The following is a 15,011-nucleotide window of genomic DNA, read 5'->3' on the forward strand; positions in this document are numbered from 1 at the left end:
CCCTCAGTTAGTTTCATTTCATATGATTGAATGGTGCAGTATGTAATTGATCAATACTATCAAAGCCTCAACAATGTCATATAGATGTTTGCTATTGTCGCTGAGGCTTACCTCGTAGGTCCTTGTTGCATTTTTCTGTTTACTAAACTAGCTGCACAGGTTATTGTTCAGAAGTTTTGTTATTTCTCAACACTGTATTAAGATAATGACTAAAAACGTAAAAATGTTTGCAGATGCAATATACTCATGTTTGTTGACAATAGATTGTATTGTATCTTGCAGTTGCTGTGACAAGCCGTGTTGGCTGTATACAAAGATGCATAGCAAACATGTTACTGATGTGCCATTGTAATTCAGTTGGTGTGAAAGGGAACAACAAGTCTATAAAGATGATTAAAAATACTGCCCATCCTTCTTCCATCCCTTCCCTTCCTGTTAATTACTGACCTGGAATGGGAAATAGGTGCAGGACAGGAATCTGTGCCCACATGCATCAAAGTCAATTGCAATCGCAAACGGTGCGAATCGCATTTTTCTGCCGTTTGCGAATGCAATTGACTAATTTGGAATGCATCATGCATTTCGCAATTTTAGGAATCGCAACCATGTTGCGATTTCTAAAATTGCGATTGCATTTAAGAAATCGCAATTTCAGATTTCTTAAATGCAATGCATGATCATTTTTAATTTGTGAAATCGCAATTTGGAAGTGGTAAATTAGCATGAAGTTAAACTTCATGCTAATTTACCGAAAACTTTCAAATATGCACAAATTGCATTTTTTAAAGTTTTAATTTACACACACACATGCCCTTGGGGCATGTGTGTGTGTAAATTGCATTTAAAGTTCAATTTCATGGGTGCAGGGAGGGGTTCTTTGGAACCCTCCCTCACCCTTGAAATTGCATTCACATTTTGCGAATCGCAATTTGAAATTCGCAAAATGTGAATGCCTTCCCATTCATTCCTATGTGCCTTTTGGCCCATAGGAATCAATGGGAAGGGTTTTCCTTAATTACGATTCGCAAATTGTGAATCGCAATTAAGGAAAAATACCGAATCGCAAAAATAAATGCGAATTGGTCATGCATTGCAGTTTGCGATTTCTAAATTGCGATTCCTTAATTTTTGCAATTTAGGAATCGCAAACGGGTGCAATGATGCATGTGGCCGCTGATCTCTTGTAGCTCTCCAGTGGGGAACTGTATAAACTACATCACTGGGTTCATATGATACAAACCCCAATCTATCCGTGGCCCGTCTAACTGCTGCTGACATTCTGTTGGTCCCCTCAGTCTGTCTCCCTGTCCTGATTCGTACAGCTTTAATTGGTAAAACATTTACTCTCTCACTTATATATTCCAACAACTATATACAGGAAACTCCACCCTCCACTTTGGCATCCACCTCGATTTGGTTGTTGTTGTCACTGTGCCACTGGTGGTGTTTTCAACAAGCTTCCACCTCCAATAGGAACCTCAGATTGGGTCCCTGCCCATCAGTTAGATGTTGCCTTCCCTACCATAGGAACCGATCTATTGCCATGTGTTGGAAGCTGGTTCTCTATATAGTGTACAAAAAAGAAGTACACTATGCAGAGAGTCCAGTGAGTCCACGATTGGCTTATGGAGGCTAAAGTAGATAATACTAATGCTCTCTTTTGTACTCAGAGACAGAAAATGAGACACACACTCAAAGGATAAATCCGAGACCAAATTAGAAAAATAGCGCTTCTTTATATATGTTTCAAAACCAAGAACTTCATTCAAAGGTAAGTACTGTTTTCAGTGGTAGTGCATACAGGTAAGTAAAGCTTTTAAAGTTGTGCGCCTTTACTGACAATGCAATCCCATGGAAGGAAAAGTCAGAATTGCATAAAGGTAGGTATGGTCTGTTTTGGGGGTTCACCTTCAGGGTTCGCAGTTGTACTGGGCTTGGGTCCAAAGTACTACCAGCAGTTCTTCTGGAACTACCCAGGTTCTACCAGGAGCAGGGTGCTGGTGAAGATGGTAGCTGGTGTGATACAGAGAAGGGGGACCATCTAAAAACAGTCTGAGAGCTCCCAAACAGGAGCTTGGGCTACGAGGGGTCTAAGAGCAAGGGTGCACAGCCAGTTAATCAGGAACTGGGCCGGGCTTAGTGTGCAAGGATACTTCGCGTGGTCAGAGACAAAAAGCTGGCAAGGGCAAAATCAAGGCAGCTAGGCCACTCACAAAGTGGGTCTCAGAGATGCTGGCATCCCTCAATGGCTGCTTGGTCATGGTGCTGTGGGAATCTGGACTGGACTCTCACTATTGGTGTTTTGTGCAAGGCATGTGGTGCTCCGGGGGTTGGTGCTGCATGGCTCAGGTTGGTCCTGGTGTCTTCACTCTCGGTAGAGAGACAGATCTGGCCTTCCAGAGCACAAGTACCTTCTCCTTGTAGTCTGTGGTGTTGGTCGGGTTATGGGGCAGCAAGGCGGTGGACCAGACTCTGCTTGTCAGAGCTGTGGACTACAGTGGAGAAGCTTATGTACTCTAAGGGAGATGGTAGATGATTTTCAAAGTGCTGGCAGGATTCCCTTGTTTTTGGTAATTTTCCAGCTCTCAGGATGAGTTACTCTGCCGCGACTGTCAAGAGAGCGCTGAGGTTGGGCAGAGGCGTGTGCCAAAGCTCCACAGGTCTGCTGCATTTCTCGCCAGGCATTGACCCTTCTTTATCCTTCTTCTCTTCATCTGTCAAATCTGAGATTCTGGGTTCGGGTGTCACCTAAATAATCAATTTAGGGGTGTTTAAGGGGAGCAACAGGTAGTAGCAAATTGGCTGCCTACCTTTAGGGCATCAACACCCTCAATATGATCACTTCCTGTGGGAAGTGGGCAAAGCCCTGACCCTAGAATGCTAATTCCATCCAAAATAAGGTGAAGGAATATGAAAAGTGGGGTCAACATCAGCTGGCCCACCTTAGGGGTGGTGCTGAATGAATGTGGGCACAACTCCTGATCTTACTCATTTTTCCATCTGTCTTGCTGTCAAAAGTGGGAGCAGTACATGGGGTGGGCATCTCCAATATCTGGAGAGGCTGGGGTTGCATACCAAAGGTGCAGGGCCTTTGAAGCTTCCTGTCCTGGAATTCAAATCCTATGTGGAAGGGGTGTGAACTACTCTGCTCAAAACAAGCTTTGTTCCTGGCCTCCAAGAGCGAAAGCTCTCACTTCAGGAGGTCAGAAACCAGTCTATGGTGACTGGCTGGTCGAGAATAGTCAGTCAACACACTAGTAGTTGGTATGTTTAATGGGGGCAACTCTAAGGTGCCTTCTGGGTGCATTGTTTAATACATTTCCACTGACATTAGTCTTGGTTTATCAAGCGGAGGTGTTTGGTACTGAATATCTTGGGGTACAGTGAAGCCATCATGTAGCTAGGGAATTTGTAATCATGAGTGTCTAGCCCATGAACTTGTAATGGCTTGCCTGTGCTCTGGTAAGACCTACGGTTCTGCTTAGATACCACAGGGAAACATCCAGTCACGCATGGGGTATAGTGCACCCTGCCTTAGGGCTGTAAGGCCTGCTGGAGGGGTGACTTACCTATACCACATAAAGTGCTTTGCTAGCATGGCACACAGGGGTGTGTGCCACGTTGACGTTTTTCTCTGCAGCAAGACATGCAGGCTGTAATGGCAGTTTGAATGAGCTTGGTAAGGTGCCCCTTCGGGTCGCACAATTCGTGCAGCAGCCCTTAGGGACCCTCCTTAGTTCCAAGGCCCTAGGTACCAGAGGTACCACTTACTAGGGACTTACAGGGATCCTAACAGGCTGCCAATTGTGGAACAATGGTGACAGTTTAGGGAAAGAACACTGGTACTGGGGACCTGGTTATCAGGAACCCCGTACACTAGCAGTCAAAGTTGCACCATATATAAAGAGGGGGATACTGCCACAGAGCCCAGTTCCTACAGCATCTGTCAAGCATGCTCCTGAAAGAGATGAATGTTTCAAGGTAAACCCTAACAGAAAAATGGAACCTCCAGCGTATTGTCACTATTGCCCAGGAATTATCATGAAAGAATCTGGGTTGAATCCCACTAGTTACAGTCACACTACTGTGCTTGAGGGTCAACCTAATGAAAGAGAGGTAGGCCTGTTGAGCATCTGTGGGAGGCTCTATCCGGTTCTGTATTAGGGAAAGTGCAGGTAGTATAAGGTGATGGTACAACAGCTCACAAAGGTTCACACAGTTTCAACTAAAAATAAAACATGTTCAAGTACATTGCCGTGCTGGTGAAGACCTACTATTAAAATGCCAAAGTATTTTTTATGTTATTCCCTTGACACTTTTTCTCATTTTTTCTTTTTAGGATCAGTCCAAAAAGGAAGAAATCCTTGCGCTGCAGAGCAAATTAGCAGAGCAGGAAAAGGTGCTGCAAAATACTGTTGAGCGCTTGAGAAGCACTAGCCAGATGAAGGAAGACATGGAGGAGTTCATTGTTGGCCAGTGTTAGTATTGTTCTAGAAAGCTTTCTATTAATCACTGATACAAATGGTTTATAAAAGTGAATTCAAATATGCAAGGTAATTTCACATATATTGACAACTCCTTATTTGAATTTACGATAGCGGATTTGTCCTGAAAAAGTTGTCTATAAATAATGGATATCTATGGAAGCTGGTTGTGGTACTGATGACGGAGATAGCAGAGGTTAAAGATGTGTTTAATTATTTAAGCGTTTTACACAAGGAGGAAAGTAGCTAGATGTTCATCAGAGGATTTTCCACACAACAATGAGGAGAAGTTGAAGGCAATCAGGTAGGTAACCCATCTCTCCCCCAGATTTTCTAAATCCCTTACTCCTTTGTACAACACAAACATGCCTTTTAAAAAACATCCTTTTTCAAAGAAAATCAGTTGAGATTTTGTCACTTTATTCCAGAGACTTCCCAAGTGACAGATGGGAAAAAATGTAGCGGTTGCGGCTCCAGAACCCAGCAGTCAATGCTCCTAGGTGTAGAATGTTCTCATATCTCTAGCCTCTGATCTTTTGACATGTATTAGTCTCGCTGTAGCTCTGTATAATTTGGTGATGGGAGGTTTGATGTGTTGGCAGGGCCATAGATGTCAATTCACCACAGTTCCATGGGTAGAGCAATGCCGACCATTTGACCTCCTACTGACATTACAGCCTTGCGTTCTTCTGAGGGTTTTTTGAAGAGCAAGGATATGAAAGTAAAGCACTACAAGGTAATAGAACTGACACTGTTTTATCACCACCCGACCATAGGTATCGCGGACAATTCAAAGGTTCATGGACAGGACCAGGATATCAGATGCAACCACAGCAACAACAGATGTGCATGGGCAGGCCTGTTTCAATTGAGGTTGCGTTCTTGAAATGGGGGTTGATGATGTGCCTAGGGAAGGCTGCATTAGAGTTAAGTGGTGTAGCATTGGAATGTCCTCCTGACCAAACATCAGAGCTTTGAGAGCGAAGGATGAGTGAGTGAGTGAATATTTTTATATTGTACCCCTGCAAAATGAGTAGTCTTTGGATGCTTATCATCCCAGTCAATGTAGAATGTGAAAGCAAAGTGGAGTGAGCTTTGCAGCGTGAAGAAAAATTCTGATTACACAAGTGCAATCTTGATTATATGTTTTGCTTGTTTCGTGGTTTAGTTTTTTAGCAGTTACTCTTTTTAGTGCGATTTTTCTCCCATATGGTTTGAGTATAACGTGCCTTGTGGGAAACCCAGTACTTATGTGTGCCACAAGGCATTTTCTGTTCATACTTCACGTGACTTTTATATGCAAGGAAATGTTAACAAAAAGTGTGCATATTTTGGGGCATATTTACAAGTACTTCTTCTTGCTTTAAGATGAAAATTAATTAGACATGTTACCTGGAATTCTGGAAGGTTATTTGGTTGGTATAAGTGGGCATTGCACATTAGCTGTGTTCAGATCCCCCTTTAGACTCTAGGAGGTATAGACCTCTTTGCAACAGCTCAGTTGTGTGGATTTATGCTTTACAATATATTTTACCTTTGAGAACTTCTACAGAAGTTCTGCTATGCTGACGCCTTTCTCCATTAATCTGGTTAATAGGGGTTCTTTGATTTCCAGCTAGAGTAGGGGGTTAGAAGGTCTTTCTATACAAACTCATGTATATTCGAGTGGATCGAAACTTTCAAACTACTCCCCAGACAGTGTTTCTTATTCTTTGTGTAATAGCTACCAAATTCCTTATTTGATTTCTGTTATTGAGGATCAACTTTATCTGTTTATTCGATGTGAAAGCACACTCTTTTGCAAGCCTTGATTTTTAAAGTCCCATTGACCTGCTTCACCAGACCTGAAGCCTCAGATCTGTAACTACAATGCTGTCTCTGTTCAACTTATAAAACGACACACATCATCCTCAGGATTTTGTTATTAAAGTGCAGGCCTCAGTCAGATTCAAAAGAAGTCAGGAATCCATATCTGAATATTAACTCCCTCAATACAAGCTTTGATACTGTGAGAGTATTATGCCTTCGCAGCAGATATGCCTCAACCCATCATGAAAAGATACACACAACAACCAACATACACCTTAATCCATTACACATTGACATCTCAATAAAATCTAACTGCATCCTATTGAAAGAATTTCCTGACCTCCCTTTGTGACTCAATGTTACTGCAGATCTTTTTCCCACATTATTCTGTTGACATACAACACATCTGTGGCACAATGCCTCAGCCATCAATCTAATTCTTGGATTGAACCAAGCCTGCCTAAACAAGCGCACCATTGTGTTCCTTCCCACATGAGTAGGACAATGATAATATTTGGCCATTGGGGGTAAAAGGATGTTACGCAACACTGGTCGCCCATCTCCTGAAACCCAAATCTCATCCTCATATCTCTTGATATAAACTGCTTTAACCCAGCTCTACTGTTCTGCCTTTGACACTTCTTCCTGCAGCCTCTTGACTTCCTCCCAAGTAGCAACTGTAGTTAGCAAAAGGTTGTAGTTGGTCTCATCTGTTCCCTCATTTGTATGCTTACCATTAAAGATACATGCATTGTAAGCACAGTGTCTGGTGACTTCGTCATCACATCTGTTCCCACAAACTCATCCTCTTTACAATGCGCCACAAATTTAACAATGACAGTTTAAGCGGGCATCTGCAATGCTTCAAGGAGTTTTTGGACTTGCTCCCCATTTTGAATGGGTTAGCTTAAGGATGTCATAAATCCCCTCTGGGACCGTAATTGTCTGAAATTATGAACTACACCAAAGCCATACTGACTATCAGTGAAAATGGTCACTCTCTACTTGTCTGAGACACAGCATGCTCTGGTAAGACATGCTCTGGTAAGAGCAGTTAACTCAGCCACTTGTGCTGACAACACTCCCTGGAGCTACGAAGCTTCTATTACTCCTGAAACTGCACAGACTGCATAGGCAGCTCATAAATCTCCTTCATTGTCTCGCAAACATGGGCCATCCACAAGGAATGCAAAATCAGATTCAGGTAGTGGCTCATCTTGTATATCAGGTCTCAGCTTGGTGCATAGTTCAGTAACATCGGGAAAGTCATGCTCTACTTTATTTTCATCAACTGTCTCAGGAAGAGGCAGCAAAGTGGCAGTATTAAAAACAGAACACATCTTTAAGGCAACATTTTCAGCCTCCACTATGATCTGCTCATACTGGGTCAGAAAGCTGTTTGTCAAATGCTGGGTGTAAGTATGGATCAACAATATTTCCACAGAGTGAGGCACATACACCGTTAAAAGCTGACACATGATAATGCCTTTACACCTCTCTATGCTGACACCCAGGGCCACCACAGATTTAAGAGCGACAGTCAGAGCCACCACCACTGGATCTAAAGAAGCTGAGAAGTACACAATAGATCTACTGCCACTCCCAACCTTGTTGCAAGTTCAAAATCATAGCAATTATGGGGGAGTTAGAGTGTTGTTTGACTGTAAGATAATATCCAATCAGATATTGTCAAATAGTTGTGGTATTGATGTTCTGGTGGCTAAAGAGGAAATATCTTCAAAAAAGAGATTTACAATCAACAGCCCTCCTCCAATTTAGATCGTCCTTTATGGTACCTGCCTTAGTTAGAGAAAGAAAGTACATTGCAGGTCTCCTTTGGAAAGGATGGATGGAGAGTTCTCTCCTCGTGGAGTAAAAGAATACCCAAATATTAACTGCAGACAAGGCAAACATAAAATGGAGTTGGGTAGCAGGGGCTCTTAATATTAATAGATCTTTGGTCCTGAGACAGGGTAATTCCACCTAGCAAGGGCCTCAAATAGATTTTCTGGAACGCAGCCTGCTTAAGCACAAATATCATTTTTTAATAAAAAATTTAAAAAAAGAACAGAATGCAGATATAATCTGCATATAAGAATCCTGGATTTTAAAGGACTCGTTCATCGAAGATTATATTGTGCTGAGCCGTCCTGCGTTCCCAGTAGACAGAATGCATCTGAAAGGAGGCATTGTTATTCTACTTAGAACAAGTCTTAGATGGATTTATAAAGTAATCCCCCATGCTTTTAACTTAAAGAAAGAAGAACTTGGTAGCTTAGATTCCATGTTGATTGTCAAAGTGTATATACCCTCTGACGCTTCTAATACTTATTTACTAAACAATTTGTTTATTTTCACCATTATGGAAAAAGAAGATAGTAGGCATTTAATGCTGGTCGGTGATTTGAATGCTAAGGTCTCTACCCACAGTATTAGGCTATTTGCTAATGTCTCAAAAAATGAAGCTTTAAATATTCACTCTGCTCATTTCCCAAATAACAATCGTACTGATAAAAAAGACACACCTTTATTGGGAGGCCTGAGGACTTCAGACCTTTTAACAGTTAATGGGAGGTTAGGAAATCCAAACACCACTCTACAATGTACACGCACATTACCTGACAAATCCAGTCAACCCAAAAGCTTTGTGCCATTCCTTCTTCCCCACAACCCTCTGCTACATTTGAAATCTTCTACTCATCTTTCATTTCTTGCCTCCTCTCTGTCTCCTTGCTCCCACGTAACTGAGAAATACCCTATGAGAGACTTCACCTTAGACTAATGTACTTGTAGCTTAAAATCCTAATTGGCATGGCGTCTGGATATTTGATTATAAAAATGGCTTGTAGAGGCTTATGATTTGGACATCCACGAAACATCTTCATCTAAGGAAAGATGGAAATGTCTTTAAAACAGAAGACAATGAAAGTGTCTCTTGTCTCCTCAAAAGTCACAAAGCAAAATCAGGTACTTTATCCTTTCTCGCATATGCTAGCCATTTAAAAAGACAGCATCATTCTATTTTAAAGAATCAATAGGCAGATCTGTTAAATGACAGGAGTTTCAACACAGTCCTCCAATGGAGAAAGAGGGGTCTCTGGACTACCTCCAGATTATTATTTTATTGTCCCATCAGATTGTAACATTCTCCTATATGTATTTTCTTTTCACATGTAAAATCTAAATGAGGGCTAAAGGTGCTCCTTGTTGGATATTCCTGCTAGGGGACCCACACGGCAAAATAGCCAAAGTCTATCCGTTTTCCACTCAGCATTCAACACATCTGGACACAACCTGTGCATCAGAAATTTTTTACCTATCCCATGCCCTTAGGATGCAACCCTTAGATTGCCCCATGTAATTCACCAGAGGGGCCCTCAAACCTGAGGAAAGATTACATGTTTTGGCTCTAAATTAATGTTGGCATCAAGTGAAATACTGACAATAACTAAAGAAATAAGCCAGCAGAGTATGGTCATTTGGGTGAAATGGGCAATACTCTTCAGAATCTACAGTATTACACTCAACTACCCCTATTGGTTTGCCTTTATCCTACATTTAAACAATGCACAGAATAATTTGCTGAAGCCAAACCTTCTAAATATAGTTTAAAGAAAAATGTGTTCAGCTCTGTAAATCTCCATTTCAGACCAAAATGTTATTGTGGACTCACTTGTATAATTGTGCTGCTCGTGTCAGAATTCTCTTACATTGTTTCTACCAGTTCAACAACTAATGAATTCTGTTTCGTTTTAACGGGTAATGTATGTTGTTACTTGTTTACAACCTAAATACATTCGGTGAAATAGACAAAATATTTTGCATATTTTCTTATATTTTTTTCGAATTAAGTATTAATGGTAAGAAATGGTTGGTGCTTTAATGGTCAAAAATCAGTGCTACAATTGACTGCTGATAACATGCTTGGTGTACAGGTTCAACCTGCTTACAGAATAATTGAAGATGCTCAAGTAGAAGCCTACTGTTCCCTGGGTAAATAAACACAATTATATTTGTTATAGAAAACCCAAGGGGGCGGAGGAAGTAGTGTTTATGAGGGCAATGTTCCAAAAAACTTTGTTGCATTCTGGGCATTTGTGGCTCTTTGAAATTAAGGGTATTGTTTAGTGTAAGAAATTGAGTTACTGGGTGGGGGTGTGGCGAGTGCCCAACTCAAGCAAAAACCACAATCCTTGTCATGGTCAACCACAAAAGTCACTAATTTATCTAGTGCTTAAGCCTCTGGTAGCTTGTCACAAACGCAGTCAGGCTTAACTCAGTGGCACTGTGTAAGTAGTTATGCAGCACAAAAACAATAAGAAAGCAAAATCACAACTCAATAAAAAACTTACACCAATTTGTTTTAAAAAGACTACATTTCAATTAATAATTTTACACCAAAAAAATGAAATCCAATCAGTAGAAATGGATTTATCAATGTATTAAGTTTGTGGTAAACGCTAGCACCTAACAGATTAAAGCACTGACTGCGGGCATCTATTCGTGGGAGACTGGGGCAAAGTCAAATGTTATGGCTGACTGCAATGGAGTGTGGGTCAGAAAGTTGAAGTGGATTGGGCCCTGCCTTGACTTACCTTCAAACTTCAATGTATTTTCAAGAAAAAGTTTATGAAAAGTCAAAGGTTAGTGGGGAAGGCAGCTGTCAGTGACTGAGGAGGACAGAGTCATGGGGACATTTTAAAAGTTCAGACTATGTCACTTTTTTGAAAGTTGAAAATTTCCAGTGGGAAAAAGCTGCAGGCTGTAGCCGGTGAGGGCTTCACAAGGCTGAATACACTTCCTGAGATGACCTACTGAAAAGGATTTGTTGGTGCAGAGAAGAATGTAGGGGGAGCCACCATGAAGGCAGGAAGAGTGGCACTGCACCTCGGAAGGAGCGGCAAGTAGGTAGATCTCCTATCGGTAATCTGGACACTTTTTTGTGGAAAACTTTTCAACTCCAACATTTCATGTTTTGTCCATTTGGACACCTTTATCACCACATCTTTGGGTCCAGTACTAATTGGGCATCAATTGGAGGGCAGTACTCATTTCGCGCTGTGTTCAGGTGAAGGGTTTAAGATTGTTGAAGTGTGTTGTGTCCCTGTAGTTCAGAACAGGAGGCCAGCCAACTAGCTCCTGGAGTCACTTTGGTAAACCTGGGTCCAAGCAACAAGGTAGGCCTCAAGCAGCAAGGCAGTCCTCTGAGGGTACAAGGCAGGCTTTAAGCAGCAGGGCAGTCCTCTGAGGTACAAAGCAGGCCTCAAGCAGCAGGGCTGTCCTCTGGAAAATAATACTATCATTGAGTGTCCTCTGAGGGCCGGGAGTGAACTGAAGAGTTAGTCTAAGGGCCTACTATTAATGCCTAGTGCCAGCCTTTGAAGTGGGAGAAACCCACATATGGTTCTGGAAATCTCCTTCCTTTCCTGCCCAGGCTTCAAGGTGGCTAGGGAGATAAACGTCTTGTTTCGAGTACTCTTGGGAGTGTGCCGGATACAGCATTTTGAAATGTAAGTAGGGAAGGGAAGGGAACAGCTCTGCCCGTCCCATTCTGGCAGGGTGACCCATCCTGCCAATAACTAGTCCCTCTGTGTCTCACTGTCTGAGAGGAATACAGAAGGGCCGGCTGCAATGTTAATCACAGTCAGGTGGCCCTTAACACAGACTGGAGGCACCAAATGGTTAGCCCAATGAAACTTTCTAAAAGTGACATTTTCAGAATTGTGTCCTAAAATCATGCTTTACCATTGAAGAGGATTTTAAATTACAGTTCTTTTGACATCCAACATGGCATTGCTACCTGTACCCAATAAATTGTTAGCACCTATTAAATGTAATAAGTTAGCCCAATGTTATCCTATTGAAGAGTGAGGACTCACAGTAGTAAAAAATTAATGTTGGAGTTTTTCAGTACCAAGACATATAGAACTAACTTTTTTAATACAATGATCTCTGCACTATGGGCTGCTTAGGGCCTACCTTAGGAGTGACATGTGTTTCAAAAAGTGATGTTTAAGCCTAGCAAAGGATTTATTTTGTCTGATTGAAATAGCAGTGAAAACTGCACTCAAGCTGCAATGGCACACCTAAGACATGCTTTAACTTAAGTGGATGGCTTTTAATTTACAGGCCCTGGAAACATGTAGTACCAGTTTACTAGGGACTTAAAAGTAAATTAAATGTGAACATTGGGTATAAGCTAATTTTACCATGTTTTAGGTAGGGAGAGCAAGCATTTTAATACTGGTTAGTTGTGGTAAAGTGCACAGAGTCCTAATGCCAATAAACATGATTTCAGAAAACAGGAGGGGTGAAGGCAAATCAAATCAAATCAAAAAGAGCTTTATTCGATTTTAGTCGTTCAAAATCACAAAAGCAGTCAAAAATAAAAACATTTCATACATTTCCTAAAATACAAATATACATAATTCAAGAATCCATTCATTTAGAGGTAGATTTAGTCTGAAACATATTATTTTGGGGTAGACATATATAATGAGAGTGGTCCTACCAAATTTAATACACTCTGTTCTGTTTTCTAAGGAAATTAAACATTATTACTTTTTCTGGCTCTCATTATGCTTTTTAAGAAACCAGCCTTAACTCCAATGCAATAATCACTGTCAAACAATTGTAAATATAAAAAAGCAGGTAAACATTGCCTCCATCCCCCAAATCTTAGGAGAGGTAGGATCCATCTGGATCTTTCCTTAGTATAAAATTTGCAAATTAAAATCATGTGAATAGTTGATTGTGGGGAGAGATCGAAAACAATACTATCATTGAGTATCCTCTGAGGGCCAGGAGCGAACTGAAGAGTTAGTCTAAGGGTCTACTATTAATGCCTAGTGCCAGCCTTTGAAGTGGGAGAAACCGACATATGGTTCTGGGAATCTCCTTCCTTTCCTGCCCAGGCTTCAAAGTGGCTAGGGAGATAAACGTCTTGTTTCGAGTACTCTTGGGAGTGTGCCGGATACAGCATTTTGAAATGTAAGTAAGGAAGGGAAGGGAACAGCTCTGCCCGTCCCATTCTGGCAAGGTGACCCATCCTGCCAATAGCTAGTCCCTCTGTGTCTCACTGTCTGAGAGGAATACACAAGGGCCGGCTGCAATGTTAATCACAGTCAGGTGACCCTTAGCACAGAGAGGAGGCACCAAATGGTTAGCACAATGAAACTTTCTAAAAGTGACATTTTCAGAATTGTGACCTAAAATCATGCTTTACCATTGAAGAGGATTTTAATTTACAGTTCTTTTGACATCCAACATGGCATTGCCACCTGTTCCCAATAAATTGTTAGCACCTATTAAATGTAATAAGTTAGCCCAATGTTATCCCATTGAAGAGTGAGGCCTCACAGTAGTAAAAAATTAATGTTGGAGTTTTTCAGTACCAAGACATATAGAACTAACTTTTTTAATACAATGATCTCTGCACTATGGGCTGCTTAGGGCCTACCTTAGGAGTGACATATGTTTCAAAAAGTGATGTTTAAGCCTAGCAAAGGATTTATTTTGTCTGATTGAATTAGCAGTGAAAACTGCACTCAAGCTGCAATGGCACACCTAAGACATGCTTTAACTTAAGTGGATGGCTTTTAATTTACAGGCCCTGGAAACATGTAGTACCAGTTTACTAGGGACTTAAAAGTAAATTAAATGTGAACATTGGGTATAAGCTAATTTTACCATGTTTTAGGTAGGGAGAGCAAGCATTTTAATACTGGTTAGTGGTGGTAAAGTGCACAGAGTCCTAATGCCAATAAACATGATTTCAGAAAACAGGAGGGGTGAAGGCAAATCAAATCAAATCAAAAAGAGCTTTATTCGATTTTAGTCGTTCAAAATCACAAAAGCAGTCAAAAATAAAAACATTTCATACATTTCCTAAAATACAAATATACATAATTCAAGAATCCATTCATTTAGAGGTAGATTTAGTCTGAAACATATTATTTTGGGGTAGACATGTATAATGAGAGTGGTCCTACCAAATTTAATACATTCTGTTCTGTTTTCTAAGGAAATTAAACATTATTACTTTTTCTGGCTCTCATTATGCTTTTTAAGAAACCAGCCTTAACTCCAATGCAATAATCACTGTCAAACAATTGTAAATATAAAAAAGCAGGTAAACATTGCCTCCATCCCCCAAATCTTAGGAGAGGTAGGATCCATCTGGATCTTTCCTTAGTATAAAATTTGCAAAATAAAATCATGTGAATAGTTGATTGTGGGGAGAGATCGAAAACAATACTATCATTGAGTATCCTCTGAGGGCCAGGAGCGAACTGAAGAGTTAGTCTAAGGGTCTACTATTAATGCCTAGTGCCAGCCTTTGAAGTGGGAGAAACCGACATATGGTTCTGGGAATCTCCTTCCTTTCCTGCCCAGGCTTCAAAGTGGCTAGGGAGATAAACGTCTTGTTTCGAGTACTCTTGGGAGTGTGCCGGATACAGCATTTTGAAATGTAAGTAAGGAAGGGAAGGGAACAGCTCTGCCCGTCCCATTCTGGCAGGGTGACCCATCCTGCCAATAGCTAGTCCCTCTGTGTCTCACTGTCTGAGAGGAATACACAAGGGCTGGCTGCAATGTTAATCACAGTCAGGTGACCCTTAGCACAGAGAGGAGGCACCAAATGGTTAGCACAATGAAACTTTCTAAAAGTGACATTTTCAGAATTGTGACCTAAAATCATGCTTTACCATTGAAGAGGAT

At 41.1% G+C, this 15,011-nt stretch overlaps 1 protein-coding gene across 6 annotated transcripts in view; it reads left to right on the forward strand.

Annotated features, from left to right (window-relative positions):
* PDE4DIP (phosphodiesterase 4D interacting protein) overlaps positions 1-15,011 on the forward strand; it is a 1,524,691-nt gene that overhangs the window by 1,441,068 nt on the left and 68,612 nt on the right. For all 6 annotated transcript variants that reach the window (XM_078686955.1, XM_078686929.1, XM_078686947.1 and 3 more), the window contains one exon: positions 4,340-4,478. In XM_078686955.1, the coding sequence (XP_078543081.1) occupies positions 4,340-4,478 (139 nt within the window). The remainder of the gene's footprint in view (positions 1-4,339; positions 4,479-15,011) is intronic.

This window comes from Lissotriton helveticus, chromosome 1_1 (assembly GCF_964261635.1).
Source record: "Lissotriton helveticus chromosome 1_1, aLisHel1.1, whole genome shotgun sequence".
Taxonomy (NCBI): domain Eukaryota; kingdom Metazoa; phylum Chordata; class Amphibia; order Caudata; family Salamandridae; genus Lissotriton; species Lissotriton helveticus.